Source organism: Phascolarctos cinereus, unplaced genomic scaffold (genome assembly GCF_003287225.1).
Source record: "Phascolarctos cinereus isolate Bilbo 61053 unplaced genomic scaffold, phaCin_HiC Scaffold_2;HRSCAF=192, whole genome shotgun sequence".
Lineage (NCBI taxonomy): Eukaryota > Metazoa > Chordata > Mammalia > Diprotodontia > Phascolarctidae > Phascolarctos > Phascolarctos cinereus.
The window spans coordinates 42,109,670-42,125,088 of record NW_027555625.1 but is presented as its reverse complement, the minus strand read 5'-3'; the positions used below and the strand labels follow the sequence as shown (position 1 = coordinate 42,125,088).

The window sequence follows — 15,419 nt, the reverse complement described above, 5'->3', positions numbered from 1 at the left end:
TGCTTTTAGTTGGCAAAGTGAGCAGTCCCACTCAACACTTCCCAGATGCTCTCCCGGTCTATTTATAGCCAAGGCTTTTAATCACTTTAGAGGAGGAAAACCTACGTGCTTGGCTTGGCCGTGGCATGCCTCCTTCACCACCTCTCCCCAAAAGTCAAGGACGGCTGAAGGGGCGTCCAAGGACACACGCACCGAAAGCATCTCGTGAGCTGCAGAGCCTGAGTCTCGAACTTTGGACCCTCCTATCATCTAAACTGCTACATCGTCGGCTCACCCACATTCCTCAGGCTTCCCATTTTATAGCTGACATCAGCCTGGCCAGAACACCCCCCCGCCCCCAATCCTTCTGCGGAGCCCAAAGAAAACCCTAAACAAAAGATTCCCCAAACCTCACTCAACAAAATACAATTTTGTTTGCACATATGCAATTAACCCTTATTGGGGCTACATTTTAAAAATGCTCGTTTGTGGTGGTAATTAATACTTCAACTACATCCAAGTCAATGTTAGCTTCTTCAGGGTGGAGACGGTCTCATTTTTTGGTCTTTGTAACCTCAGTGACTGGCTCAATGTCTGGCACATAGCAGGTGCTTAATGTGTTTGTGGATTGACTGATGGAAAAGAATAACACACATTTTTGCATAGCTGGTGTCTCAGAGGGCAGCTGGGTGGTGCAGTGGGTAGACAGCAGGCTTGGAGTCAGGAGGACCCAAGTTCAAATCTGGCATCAGACACTTTAGTAGCTGTGTGACCCTGGACAAGTCACTTCACCCTGTTTTGCCTCAGCTTTTTTCATCAGTAAAAAGAGCTAGAGAAAGAAATGGCTAACCACTCTCCAATATCTCTACCGAGAAAATCCTAAATAGGGTCATGAAGAGTTGGACATGACCGAAAAATGACTGAATAACAAAATAACAAAAGAGTCTCAGAGAGGCAAATACGGTATAATGGAAAGAGCAATGAATTTGGAGTCAGGGATCCGAGTTCAAATCCTGGCTTTGGCACTTACTATCTATGTGACCTTAAAAAAGTCACTTAACTGAGAGGTAGTATATAGCATAGTGGATAGATAGCTGCCTTTATGGGCAGGAAGAGCTGGATTCAAGTCTCACCTCTCATACAGGACTAGTGACTTAGCCTCTGAGTTTCCAGGTACCTCTTTAGGACCACACCTGGCTGGGAAAGTGGCGACCTGCACTGGTGGAAGGAGCAATTCCCGATACCAGTAAAGTCACACATCTGGTCCCTATCCCTTTTTTTATGGGGCAGCCAGATCACACAGATAGACTAAGGAAGATCTCAATTTAAATTCTGCCTCATATTCTTCCTAGCTATGTGATCCTGGGCAAGTCTATCTTAACCTCTCAGCCTCAGTTTCCTTATCTGTAAAATGGGGACAGAACGACAGCATCCACCTGCTAGGGTTTGGGGAAAGCTCAGATGAGATAACATATGCAAAGTACTTTACAAACCTTACTGCACTATACAAATGTTAATTATAATGATCATCAACCATCATCATTATTATAGCATTTATAAAGTACTTTGCCATCTCAAAATATCACACGTGGCCCTGTGTGTTCTATGTGTTCTAGCTGTATATAAGTATTCTATGTGTATGTTCCAGCTCTTAGATATTCCTGGTCTTTTCCAGATCCAGTCTTAGGACTCCATGATAGCCTCATTGAACAACTTTGGGGGATTGTCAGAGACTGGTCCAGTGTTGTTCTTATTCAGTCATTTCAGTCATGTCATTTATTCACTGAATTGTTGATTGAACAAATATTTATTAGGCAGAGATTTTGTACTAGGCACTAGAAGGAAGGTGCCAAAAGGATGAAAACAGTTGGTTTGTGCCCTGGAGGATGCTGGGAAACACACTCAGACTCCACTCGCTCACAGGAGCAAGACGTGCTCAGAGATGACAAACCCAGGAGTGAAATAGTAGCCTCTGTGGGGACTGTAGCAGTAACCTTGGCCTTCAAAGCACTGTGATCCTGTGACTCACAAGGACCCAGAAGGCTCAGAACCAGTCTGGTCTCTCTGACTGATATGGAGCATGGCCTATGTCAGCATTGGGTTTACCAATCTTCAGTCTACTTAGCAAAGCAGCGCCAACAGAGAAGTCTCAGCCGTGTGATGGCAGGCAAAACCTCTTTCCCCTCTCCAGACCTCGATTTTCTCATTTGTAAAGTGAGGGAAAGAGGACCACAAAATCAACTGATCCATCAACACGCAGTGCTAAGACGTTGCAGGTATATGAAGAAAGGCAATAGCATGTATAAATCATATATACAAGTCAGAACATTTAAGATAGAGAATTATTGTTGTTGTTCAGTCTCTTTGTGACCCCACTGGGGATTTTCTTGGCAGAGATACTAGAGTGGTTTGCCATTTCCTTCTTCGGTTCATTTTACAGATGAGGAAACTGAGGCAAACAGGATTAAGTGTCTGAGTTGGGATTCCAACTCGGGTCTTCCTGACTCCAACCCCAATACTCCATCTCCTGATTCACCTCCAGGCCTCTAGAACACAAACATTGGACAGGGACAAAGGAGAGATCCAGACACAAAACCCTCAAAGACAATTGAGGAGGGGGTGAATGATTTCAGGGGTGCGTGTGTGTATATGAGTGAAGAATCAGAGGAGGCTTCATGAAGGAGGAAGTATCTTGACTGAACCTATAGGAAGAGAAGTATTCTAAAAGGTGATATGGAGGAGGGAGGGCAAGTGTGTATATATGTAACATATGTACATATATGTACATGTATATATATGCATCTAGATTATAATATATAGACATACATTATATGTGTGGTATATATCTGTATATACCACACATACACATATGTATACAACCCTATACATATACACACATTATATATGTGTATAGATATATATGTGTGTGTGTGTATACGTATGTGTGTGTATATATATATATTTTTTTTTTGATGGGGATGGTGTGCAATGGACAATGATGGGAGGCAGAATTCTATTCTGAGTACAGGGAGCAGTGTGCAGTAATGTAATGTAAAGTGTGTAGAGGCGAGTAGGAAATGAGGGCAGAGCCAGACTGGGGAGGGTCTTAAACACTAAACTAAAGAGAACTGATCTTATCCTATAGACAATAGGGAGCCTCTGAAGATGTTAGAGCAGGGGAGTGCTGAGACCAGGCGCACTAGAAAGGATATTTTGGCAATTGGGAGAATGATGGGTTGGCCAGGTAAGGCTAGGCTTTGGGGAGATTGGCTACGAGGCAACAGTCCACATAATGAAGGGAGACACTGGGTGGTAGTCACGTGGGGGGGGAAAGGTTCAGTAGATAGTGTAGAGATACAACTGACAAGACCCGGGGACTGACTGGGTGTGGAGAGGATGACCAGGGCAGAACTGAGGCTGGCTCCAAAGTCTGGAACTTGGGTGCCTGCTTGTACCATGCTCAGACTATCAATAGAAATAGAGAAGTTGAGAGAAGAGGCAAATGTGAGAAGAGAGGAGGGCAGTTTTTCCAGGTTTTTTAAAAAATGCTATTTCCAGCAAAATATCGTTATTTTTATATCCTGGCTTTGGAGTCCTTAGTACTAGACTTGCATGATTTGGAGATAAGATGGAAACTTAGAGAGCATCTGGTCCAATTCTCTCCCTTCACTCATAAAAAAAGACCAAGGCCCAGAGAAATTAAATGCTTTGCCCAAGGTCACACACATAGTAATTAAACTGGGATTCGAATCCAGGCCCTCTGAACCCATATCTAGTGTTTTCTCCAACCTTAATTGCCTAGAAAAAAATTTAATTGTATTAAAAAAAACCCAAACATTTTTCCCTTAACCTAGAGTTTCAAAATAGTACATTCCCAAACATCCCAGGTCCCAGCCAAATATGGTTTGGATGCTGCTTGTGAGGCTGCCCTAGGGCTCCACACTCAGTCTCCAGAGGGGAAGTCACACAAGTTAAAATGAAGTCTGTGTTCCAAACAAACCCTGGGAAAGCAGGTTTATTATCACATGTCAAGCTCATTTAAAAAAAAAACATTTCCAACTGTCTATCCATAGGTTCCCAGGGGATTACTGCTGTTCAGTCATTTCAGTCCTGTCCAACTCTTCATGACCCCACTTGGGGTGTTCTTGGCAAAGATACTGGAGTGGTTTGCCATTTCCTTCTCCAGCTGATTTAACAGACGAGGAACAGAGGCAAACAGGGTGAAGTGACTTGCCCAGAGTCACACAGCTAGTAAGTGTCTGAGGCTGGATTTGAATTCAGGTCTTCCTGACTCCAGCGCCCACGCTTTACCCACAGCATCACCTCCCTGCTCTAATGGACCATTATGGAACCCCAAATCTGCCATTCTTGAGGTTTTTTTTTAACTAGGCAATGGGGTTAAGTGACTTGCCCAGGGTCACACAGCTAGTAAGTGTTATGTGTGTGAGGCCGGATTTGAACTCAGGTCCTCCTGAATCCAGGGCAGGTGCTTTATCCACTGTGCCACCTAGCTGCCCCTCTTGAGTTCTTTCTGCTCCCAAAACATCTTGAAAAGGTAATGCTCAAGTATTGGCTGGTGGCCTCTGTAGTTCCACCAGCTCTGATTCCACGAGCCTATGACCTTCCAGGGCTAGAATCCATGTCTCATCAGTTTCCTACCACCACCAAGAGTGATAATTCCCCATACTGTCATTGTAAACTCCCAAGCTAGCCTTGGTTTCTAACCACTGGAAAGAGTCAAAGAGGAGAAGCACAAATTCTCCAGCATTTCCCTGTGCTGAAAAGTTCATCAGAGTATCAAAGACCCAAAGGATTAGTCTCCAAGAGTGGTTGTGCCTTTTCCAGTAGGCCATGATGTCACACCAGGCTTATAGTTTTAATTGGTCATGAGCAGGGACATTCATAGTAGAGCAGGTGTCTAGGAATGAGGAGAGGGCCACAGAATGGTGGGGAGCTAACCTGACTCTTAAGTAACCCACAGTTATCTTTCAGAACTTTACCTTACCATAAATAGATCTCCCCCCAAGATGCCAGGCTCCAGAGAAAGCTAGAGGTGGGATGATACAAGAGAGAGAAGCAAATAGGATCGCAGAGTAAAGGATCAAAGACAGACAGGAACAAAGGGTGGTGTGCGGTAGAATTCCTTTATGATATTAATTGGGTGAAACCAGGCTTTGCTAGTATTTCTGTTTCTGAATACAGAGTTTGACCAGCATTCTGTGGGAAGCTGGGTGGTTCTGTTATCACAGTTAAGACAGAGGGTTAAGAACCCTCAGGCAACAAATTTACTCCCTAATTTAAAGGCTAAGATGTTCACAAATGATTTTTGAGGAGCTTTCCTTGTTCTAGAAAGAAATCCTTATCTATGACCAGAGTTTTAGATCTGGAAGTGTCCTCAGAGACCACCCAGTCTAAACCCTTCAATTTATAGAATGAGGAGGTTAAGTGACTTCTCCAAGGTCACACAGGTAGTAAGTCGGAAAGCTGAGATTCAAACCCAGGCCCTGACTCTAAACCTAGGATATTTTCCACTGTAACACTGTGCCTCAAAGGCTTCCCTGATTGGGCCAGAACAACCCAAGCTCTCTGGTACCATCTGCCTCCCATCAGGTTTCCAAGGCCCTGAATGTGATAATTTGGAATATTGAGAAAAGTGTCGGGCTTGTACTAAGACTGGCTAGCTTTAAATCCTGGTTCTGATGCTTATGAGTTCTGTAGTCAAGGATGAGTTATTTCATCTACCTCTCCGAGTCTCAGTTTCCTCATCTGCAAAACTAGAATGATAATGTTGTGCTGTCTTACCTCCAAGAGCTGGTCTTGAGGAAAGTTCAACGGGACACAGAAATAAACCTAAGTTGGATTATTAACGCGGGCTCAGTCTCCCACTCTCTGCAGGGTTAGCGTATAGTTAGGATGGTAGAGGCCAGAAGGTTCCTACTCTAAGGAAAATCCAATGGAAAGAGCGTTGGGTTTGGAGGTGAGAGGACCTGGGTTTGAATTTCACCTTGGCTATTTACCGCAGCAGAGACCAAGTACAAATCACTTTCCCTAACTGGGATTCAGTTTCCTCAACTATAAAAGCAGGCCGTTGGACCAGATGATCACTTAGACCCCTACCAACCCTAAAGGGATGAAGAAAAAAGAAATGGTAGCTGAACCTGGGGCCAGTTGCCTGCTATGGACTGGGCATTCAGAAAAGCCAGCAGGGGAGAGCCAGCTTATCTTGGTGGTGGTGTCAGTCATGTTCAACTTTTCGTGACCCCCAGGGCCAGAGTACGCCAGGCCAGGCCCTCTGTCCTCCACTATCTCTTGGAGTCTATCCAAGTCCATGTTCATTGTTTCCTTAAAGCACTTTACAAATGTTAACTCATTTTATCCTCAAAACAACCCTGGGAGGTATGTGCTATTCTTATAACCCATTTTACAAATATGGAAATGGAGGCAGAAATGAAGTACTTGCCCAAGACCACACAGCTAGTACATGTCTGAGGCTACATTTGAACTTAGGTCTCCCTGACTCCAGGCCCAGCACTCTATCCACTGCACCTCCTAGCTGACTTTATCCCAAATAACCCATGTGGGGCACATGTCCACTGTGCCCAGCCACCAGCCTGGGAAGGGGTTAGTGAGAGAGCTGATTGGACTCTGGACAGTAATGTGAGATGTCGGAGGGAAAAAAAGTGTTGAGAGGATAAAGAATCAGAGATTGGTCAGACCATTAGAACATGGATAGAGAGAGAGAAAGAGTGGGGTGGGGGAGAGAAAAAGGGGAGGGGGAGGTAGAGAGAAAAAAGGGGGAAGAGAGATAGAGAGGAGGGAGATGGAGGAAAGAGAGAGGGAAAGGGAAAGGGGAAGAGAGAGACAGAGTGAGAAAGGGCAAAAGGGGGGAAGAGCAGGGAAAATGGGGGAGAAAAGAGGGAAAAAGGAGAGGGGGAAGAGAGATAAAGAGGAGGAAGGAGAGGGGGAGAGACAGAAAGAGGGATAGGGAGAGTGGAATTGAGAGATGGGGGAGAGGGAGCAGGGAGAGAAAGGAAGAATAAGAGAGAGGGAGGGGAAATAGAAGGAGGGAGGGGGAGAGACTGACAGAGAGAGACAGAGATAGGAAGGAAGAGGAAGTGGGGAGGGAGAGGTAGGGTGAGAGAGGGAATAATAGGGGGGGAGAGAGACAGAGACAGAAAGAAAGAGAAGGGGGAAAGAGAGAGGAAGGAGAAGGGAAGAGAGATATGCACACAGAGAGAAGGGGGCTGGGAGGGAGGGAGAGGGAAAGGGAGCATGCCTGGGCTCCCAAGTTTCAAGCTGACAGGTCCCCAAGGCAACAGTACTCTTTTCAATTTCTATGGCATATACAATAACATAGCATGCCCCCATAATAACACTAACTGAGGGTTAAATTACATTTCTCAACAAATATGATAAAAAACCAGATAAAATTCAGTTATCCCCTAAGGTATATAATAAAGAAGAGCCCAATTATGTAGTATTTGAAAGGCTGACAAAGTACCTTATGTCCACCAGCCCAGGGAGGCAGACATTACTATCTCTCATTTTACAAATGAGGAAACTGAGGCTCAGAGTTCATAGGATCAGAGTTGGGAGGGATCTTAGAGCCCAGCTAGACACTCCCCTCATTTTACAAATGAGGAAACTGAGGCCCAGAAAGGTTGCCAAGGTTACAAAAGTGCTAAGAGGCAGAGGTGAGATTTAAAATGACTTGCCCAGGGTCACCCGGAGCTGGAACTCAAACCAAAGGCCCCCTGATTTCTGGCCCAGTGTCCTTTCTGCCACATCACTCAAACCATAAGAGACCTTAGAGACCTTCTAATCTCATCTCCTCATTTTACAAATGAAGTAAGGGCCAAGAAAAGTTAAGTGAGCTGCCTGGCATCACTCAAACATTTAGTGCCCAAGTCAGGATTCAGACTCAGGTCCTCAGACTCCAAAAAGCATCATTCCTACTCCTATACTACAAATATACAATCCATTAGAACGCAAGCCCCTTGAGGGCAAGGACTATTTTTGCTTTTGTCCTGGTATGAACAGCACTCAGTAAAATGTTGATGGCTTGAAAGTCTCTCCCTCAATGTGTGTCCTCTCCCAAACCAGCAACATAGAAGGGTTCCTTTAGGCTTTGCATCTCATAAAGATACTCACTTCAAGTACACAATGAACTTTAGAGACATTTCTCACCACCACCACCACCCCCTTAAGGAGGAAGGAAAGAAATACAGCTAGGTCCCCATGGCTGGGAATAATGAATTCCCTGAAGTGGTCAAATGTATTCAATTTTGTACTATTTGAAGTTACAATTTGGTAAAATACGATAATTGGTTCCAGCCCAATGGAAATATGCAGTGTAAATTCTAATAATGTGAACACTTCAGGGGATTTATTATTCATACTCTTCAGGACCTAGCTGTACTTTTTGGATCCCCAAGGTAGAATCAGGACCCAGGAGCTCTGGCTCCCAGTACAATGGTTTTAAAAATAAGCAGAAGGTCCTTCTCCCTCCAGTTGCTACAGTCCAATGCAGACATTTAGTCTCCAAAGTATTAATTCTTGAAAATGGAATAGCCTGCAATAACTAAACCATTAGTAGCCAGGGAGAACATCCTTCTCCATCACCAACCCCAGTTCCAAGAAGGCTGCCTTGCTCATCTTTGGAGAGCCCCAGGGCCCCCCTTTTCCAGTCCTCCTGCCTTTGAAGATCACCTAAAAACTAGAGAAATTGCTCATGAACCTTCCTTCAACTCTTTTTGTTTCAAAAGGATTGCTTGAACTTCTCCCATTTTTGAATTTCGTGTGTGTGTGTGTGTGTGTGTGTGTGTGTGTGTGTGTGTGTGTGTGTGGTGGGGGGTGTTTCTCTGCCAGAGAGATCTTCTCTAGGTCAGCCTAGGGAAAAGGGAACAGGCATTGCCAGGGCTCTCAGTGTTCAACTCTGTTCCCTCTCTCTCCAATTCTTATAGCTTGCTTGTTTACACTCCCTTTAATTTCAATAACCAAAGACTCCTTCCTTGGGGGGAGGAGGGGAGGGAGAAGAGGAGAAAGGGCACCAGAACAAGTGTCTTTACTATTTCTGCCCTCATAGAAGGACTAGCTAGCATCAGTGATCAAAATCCCTAGAGCTGCTAAAGGTCCTGGAGGTTTTTTGTTTGGATTTCTCCAGCCCAGCCACTTGGTTCTTGAGTTTGAAATCTTGGGCTAGTGGGCATACTTGTGTGAGTACCTAGGGGAGGGGACCAGGAGGCTCCTGGAGGGTGGTGTGTAGAAGTCCTCAATTACCAGGGCCTAACAACTCCGTCATTGGTGGTGCCCACCAAGTCACTGTCTCCCATGGCCAGCCAAATCCTATTTCCCTGGAGTTAGTTAGGATTCAGTTATGCAGGAAGAAACTTTTTGCCCAAGAAAGATAGTGCTCAGAATAATATTTGTAAAGTCGTTTGCAAATTTTTAAAGTACTAGATAAAGGCTACCTGTGGAAAGGGCTCAGAACCCAGAAGCCTCCAGGGGAAGGGAGGGGACAGGTAATATACTTGTGAAGGATCCTAACAGTAACTGGAGTGTCAGAGACATTGGATCCTTGCTTTTCAGGGATCTGACTAGCCAGGGGCCAGCTGAGGATCTTATTCATCTTGGCTTTTCCATGTTGGTGACATGTTGGCTGAGGAGTCAGGAAGACCTAAATTCAAATCCTGACTTACTTGTGGAATCCTGAGCTAATTACTTAATTTCTCTGTGCCGGTTTCCTCATATGTAAGGTGGGGATAATACTATCTGCCAGGGTTTTTGTGAGCATCAAATAAGATGATAAATGTAGAACGTTTTAAGTGACATAAAATGCTAGTTAGTATGGTTTATTATTATTATTATTATCGTTATTTTTATGTGCACACATACTGGAACGTAGGGTTCCTCAGGGTACAGCCTATTTCATTTTTCACTTTTGTGCCCAAGTTCTCCTGCAGGAGCCACTTAACGTTCGAATTGAATTTAAATAAATACAAAAGGGAGGATGAAGGAAAACTGGAAAAAGTCAAGTCCTCAGGGACTATAGAGTTAATCTGCCTCACCGGCTCCTCAATACAATTGCCATCAGTGAAGGATCTTTCCGCTAGTTACCAGCCTTCATTTCCCCAATCCATCCTCTGCCTCACGGCCCCCAACCTTAGGGCAAACATAACACACTTTCTCCCTTCCCCTACCGGCCTCCCCCCCCCCCCAAAAAAAGGCACACTAGCCGTTAGACACTAAGGGCCAGCCGGCACCTAGGACAGGGCTTGTCTGGCCACGAACCCAACCTTGGCTGGCACCGGACTAGTGAAACTAGTAAGTTCGATGGGAAAGTAATAAACAACCTTTCCCAAACCCTGAAAGAGACCACGGTTAGGGTCAATAAGAAATTGAGGTGGAGCGCGCGCGCGCGCACACACACACACACACACACACACACACACACACACACACACACACACACACACGAACTGTAACATTTACCTGTTAACAACTCTATCTTATGTCCCAGGACCTTCATCTTTGCTTTCCCTGCCCACAACAGGTGCCCAAAAGCGTCAGGAGCAAAGCTACAGAGGAAAGCCAGCGGAGTCTCGGAAGACAGAGAGGGAGAGACGCCTCGGGCAGCCAGGCAGAGAGGAAGGAGGGAGCGAGCAGAAGTGCCCAGAGATGCCCAGCGATGCCCAGCCCGAGGCGAGGCGGCAGGTACAACCGGGAGCGCCGCGAGCGAGCGAGAAGAGAGTGAAGCTGGCTGCCTGACTAGTCAATGCAGATAAGTAGCCGCCTCGTGGGCTTTCCAAAAAGAATCCGCCAATCGCAAGAATGCGAACCCACAAAAGGCGGCTGTAACCTGGCCCCGTAAATGGGGTGAACTAGGGGGGGGGTGGGGTTGAAGACTAAGCAACCTCAGCTGCAGCCCAGGAAACCAACCCCCGCACCCTCCCCACCCGAAACAAAGGAGGAGACTTCTCTTGTGCGTCCTGTCCCTGGCGTCCGCACCCGAGGAGCAGCCGCGCGTGGCGTCCGCGCAATGTCACCCAGGCAAACCCGAGCTAGCGCCGGCCCCACCCCGCCCCCGTCGCCACCGCCCCCAAACCAGATGGGTGCCTTCTCTCCAGGAGAACAATAGCAGGGGAGGGGGTGCGGAGCGGGGCTGGGGCCAGCTAAACAGAGAGAGCTAAGGAGATGCTAGCCCCGTCGGGCTGGCGCGGGCGGGCGCGCGGGGTCGGGGTGAGGGGCTAGAGCCCTCAGGCTGACAAGCGGAGTTAAACGCGAGGCGGCGGGAAAACTCCCAGCCTACTGGCTGGGCGGCGCTAACATACGGGGCTGCTGGAGGGAGATCGGGGAGGGCGAGGCAGGGCTGGGCATCTCCTCCCGAGGTCCAAGAAGAAGGGGAGGGATTCACTGCCGGGAGCCGAGTTTCCTTAGGAGAGGCGGAGAAAACCGGGGTGTCCGAGTGGGGATTCTGGGGGAAGAGGGGACAGCTACAGACTTACCCGCTCACTGCCCCTTAGCCGCCGCCGCCCTCCTCCTCCTCGCAGGTGCCAGCCCACTAGGGGAGCCCCCTGGTCCCCGCTCTCGGAGGCTCCCTTTTTTCCCTAGGGTTAGGGGCGAGGGCGGAGCAATCCAGGTGTGTGAGGGGGCCGCAGCTGACCGCGGGGGGTGGAGGGCTCAGGGGCTGGGTCTGGTCTGGACGCCCCTGGGGCTGTCGGGCTCCCGGAGCCTCCTCTGGCTCCTCCGGTGCTAGGCGGGCTCGGGGAAGGCTTGGGGCCTGGGGGAGAGAGGCGGCTACGTGGCCGGTTTAAATGGGGGCTGCACCACTGCGTCAGGGTGGGGAGGGGGCAGGGGAGAAGGAGGCTCCCCGGGCTACGGACTAATCAAATGCGGCCACCAGCGGGGCAACCCTGGGTCACAGGAACCCAAATCCGAGACCCCCCCCCCTTTCCCACCCCTTTTTCATTCCCCTCCCCTCCTGGCCATACTCCTCCCCGAGCTGGGGACTGCTGGGATATTTGCCTTTAGACACGGCAAGGGGAGGGGTCTAGTCTCCCTTCCTCGTCCCAGATCGGGGCGTTTCGGGGCTGAGTCTGTTCCCTGCCTCAGCCTGGCCCGCCCTTCTGATCCCGGGGGAGCAGCCTGCGGGTGCCGTCGGATCGCCTCTGGGGGGACGCCCACGCCTGCTGTCTTTGTTTAGAAGCCCAGGGTGGGCGGGGGTGGATGTGTCTTACTGGATGGTTGGAGACTTAGGATCCACCCCCCCAGATCCTGCCCTCCCCCGCTCCTCTTCTTTCTGTGGAGTAGCCTGCCGGGTGGAAAGTCCTAAAAAAAGAGAGTAGGGAATAGGGGTGGGGGCGAGAGATGGGATCCGAGGGGACCCACGTCCATTCAGCCTTTGTTTCAGGCCATTAGGGTTTTCCTCAGTGATTTATTTCTTCCGGGGATGAGAGAATCCTTCAGGGGTGTCCTCATCCCCAAAGGCCCTCCTTAGGGGTGGGGCTGGGGGCTGTTTCAAGGCCTCGGAGTCGTTTTATAGAGATATGATCTGGGGGAAAAACACTCACACATCATCACTTTTACCCTGAGCTCACCCTGTTTCCGAGTGTCACTCAGTGCTTGCCTGAAAGCCTGAGAAAAGCCCCGTCCAGAGAACGGATGTTCTTGTGATTTGGAGACAGGGAAATCGGTAAAGCCATTCAGGGAGTCGTCCTAAATAAAAGGCAGCTCCCGAACGCAGAAGGTCTAACTCTTGAGCTCCCTGGAGTGGCCGCCCATCTGCCTTCTGCTAACTCTGGGCAAAATGAACACAGCTGTCTTTGTTTCCAGGGCCTGGCTTTCCCATCAGCGTCCGGGCTCCCGGCCCTCGATGAAGTTTATTGCACTGTCTGGCCAAATGATAGTGAAGTTAGTGCCAAGATCCCACTATCGCCGCTCCCTGCCTGAAATCAGCTCAACCCTTAAATGTCACAACAAACACGCCATGCTGCCTGTTTATTTATCAGGCGTTCTCATTAAAAATAACACCACGTGAGGGCCGAGAAAGGTAGGCTCTTAGCCCACACCCGGGTTCTATTCAGAAGCTCTTTCCACAGTCTTCAGGCTCCCCAGTATTTCCCAGGCATTAATGGGACTATTTAACATCCCGGCAAAAAACCGCTTCAGGTTCATTATGTATCTGAGTCTCTACTACGGTTGTGACTTTGGGCAATTTCATGCTTTTATTTATCTTTTAAAAATCCTTATTGTAGTACTGTATAAACATCGTTGGCAAGGTCACACTGTTCCTTCAGGCTCACTGGAGAGACTGCTGTGCTGAATTGTTTTCCAAGGAAGAATAATAACACTAATAATGAAAATGATTCCGTTTGTGTTATAAGTGTGTGTCTGTGAGATGTAGAATTCGGCTTTGTTTGCTTTCCCATAATCTAGCAGACTGGGCTAATTCACCCACTTCTCACAGGTTTGGGAAGAATGTTATAAATTTGCACTAATGACCTCTGGGATATCCCCCAAATGGCAGGTTTCAAAGGTGGAATTTTAAAAATATATACATATATGTATATATTTCATTAAATATTTTCAAATTAATTACATGTAAAAATTTTAACATTTATTTGAAAAATTTTTGAGTCCCATGATGGAAAATATTATTCACATCCAGAGAAAGAATGGAGTCTGAATGCAAATCAAAGCATACTATTTTCACTTTTTTTGTTTTGTTTTTTCTTTTTCTTAGTTTTTCCCTTTTGTTTTGATTCTTCTTGCACAACACGACTGATGTGGAAATATGTTTAATATGATTGTACATGTATAACCTATATCAGATGCTTGTCATCCTGGGGAGGGAGGGAGAAAAAAGTTTGGAACTCAAAATCTTATAAAAGTGAATGTTAAAAACTTCCTTTACATGTAATTGGAAAAAAAAATAAAATATTATTTAAATTTTTTGAGTCCCAAATTCTCTTTCTTCCTCCTCCTTGAGAAGGCAAGCAACTTGATATCAATTATACATGTGAAGTCATGCAAAACGTATTTCCACATCAGCCATGTTGCTAAAGAAAACACACTCACACAAACAAGAAAAATAAAGCGTAAAAATGTATGCTTCAATCTGCAAAGGTGGAACTTAAAAAAGATCACCTAGAATACTGCCAAGGAGCTTTTTGGTACAATGAAATAGTTTGGATTTAGAATAACTCACCCCAGTCAAGGAGGACACTTGATAATGCTGACCTGGACTGTCTCCCACTTTTGAGGCTTCAGTAAGTAGTAGTGCTCTGGGCAGGAAGAAAGCCATTGTTAATTGATGTCTTTCCAATAGTCCAAGTTAATGACTTTTCTTCTGTTGTCCTGGACGTCCTCCTTTGAAATATGAGGCAGAGGAGGAGTAGATCCTTTGGCAGCTTTTGTTTTGTTTTCACTGGCAAGTAACAGCAAAGGAAAAACAGCCCTAGTCAGAAGGCCAAGCTGTTGGCTAGCACTCACTGGCCCCAGAAGTCTTAGCCTACTCTGGCTTCTGATTGCTGTTCTAGTTTGTCCTTCACAAGGGTGATGTCTGGAGGCCACTTGCCTCTATTTCTTAAACTGTAAAATGAAGTGGAGGAAGCTGGCCAACTTTGGAGCTGGACGGGTCCTCACAGGCGCTCAGGTTGTGGGGTTCTCAACCTCCAGCCCATGAACTTGTTTTTATTATTTCTTAATACGTTGATGACTATTTCAGTTTAATTGGTTTCCTTTTTAATCCTATGCATTTTATTGTAGGCATTTAAAAAAATTTCCCTGCACTGGCAAAGGACTCTATAACCCAAAAATATTAAGAACCTGAGATCACAAACCAGTTTGAAGAGGGTTTAGAAGCAAGTAAGAAGCAGAAGCACCTAGTGTAGACAACTTTCTCAAGTTTGGCTTAGAAGGGGAAGAGAGGAAAACAGTAAGTATCCTGCCAGTAGAAAGGAACTACGCCTCCTTTTGATGAAAATGTTAGCCAATAATGCCTATCAAGCTTCTGCCTTTTATTTATCCAGGTGAAAAACAAAAAATCAATGTGGTGATGCAATGCCAACCCATTGTTAGGTTTGGGTAAGTCATTTCATTCCCCCCCCCAACTCATCATGGGATTTAGAACTGGAAGGGACCTTAGGAGCCATCAAGTTCAACTCCTTTATTTTGCAGAGAAGAAGGCAGGTTGAGAGATGTTGTTGATTTGCCCAGGGTCACCCAGCTAGTAAGTGACTGATGGAGGATTAGAATTCAGGTCTTCCTGACTCTAGAACTAGTGGTCCATCCACTGTTCCACCTAACTCTCCAAGGTCAGGAGTGCAGTCAAGTGAATGTATGACTTCGGAAGAGTCAGAATCTTTGTGGTTACCTGGATAACTTTCAGGGGATAGAAATTGTGTCCTTAGCCCTCTCTAAGTACTGATCAGCTGAGCTAG

General features: G+C 46.7%; 1 protein-coding gene across 2 annotated transcripts in view; it reads right to left on the bottom strand.

Moving 5' to 3' along the window:
- The window catches only part of NDRG4 (NDRG family member 4), a 72,161-nt gene extending 60,251 nt beyond the window's left edge, over positions 1 to 11,910 (bottom strand). Inside the window, exon 1 of one of the 2 annotated variants that reach the window (XM_020963622.2) lies at positions 11,484 to 11,910. Coding sequence is in view for 1 of the 2 variants with exons in the window: in XM_020963619.2 (XP_020819278.1) it covers positions 10,471 to 10,507 (37 nt within the window). In the remaining variant the exon portion in view is untranslated. Of the gene's footprint in view, positions 1 to 10,470; positions 10,920 to 11,483 lie in introns of those variants that run through there. The other variant, XM_020963619.2, reaches the window with a different exon arrangement.
- Positions 11,911 to 15,419: the final 3,509 nt, after the last annotated feature.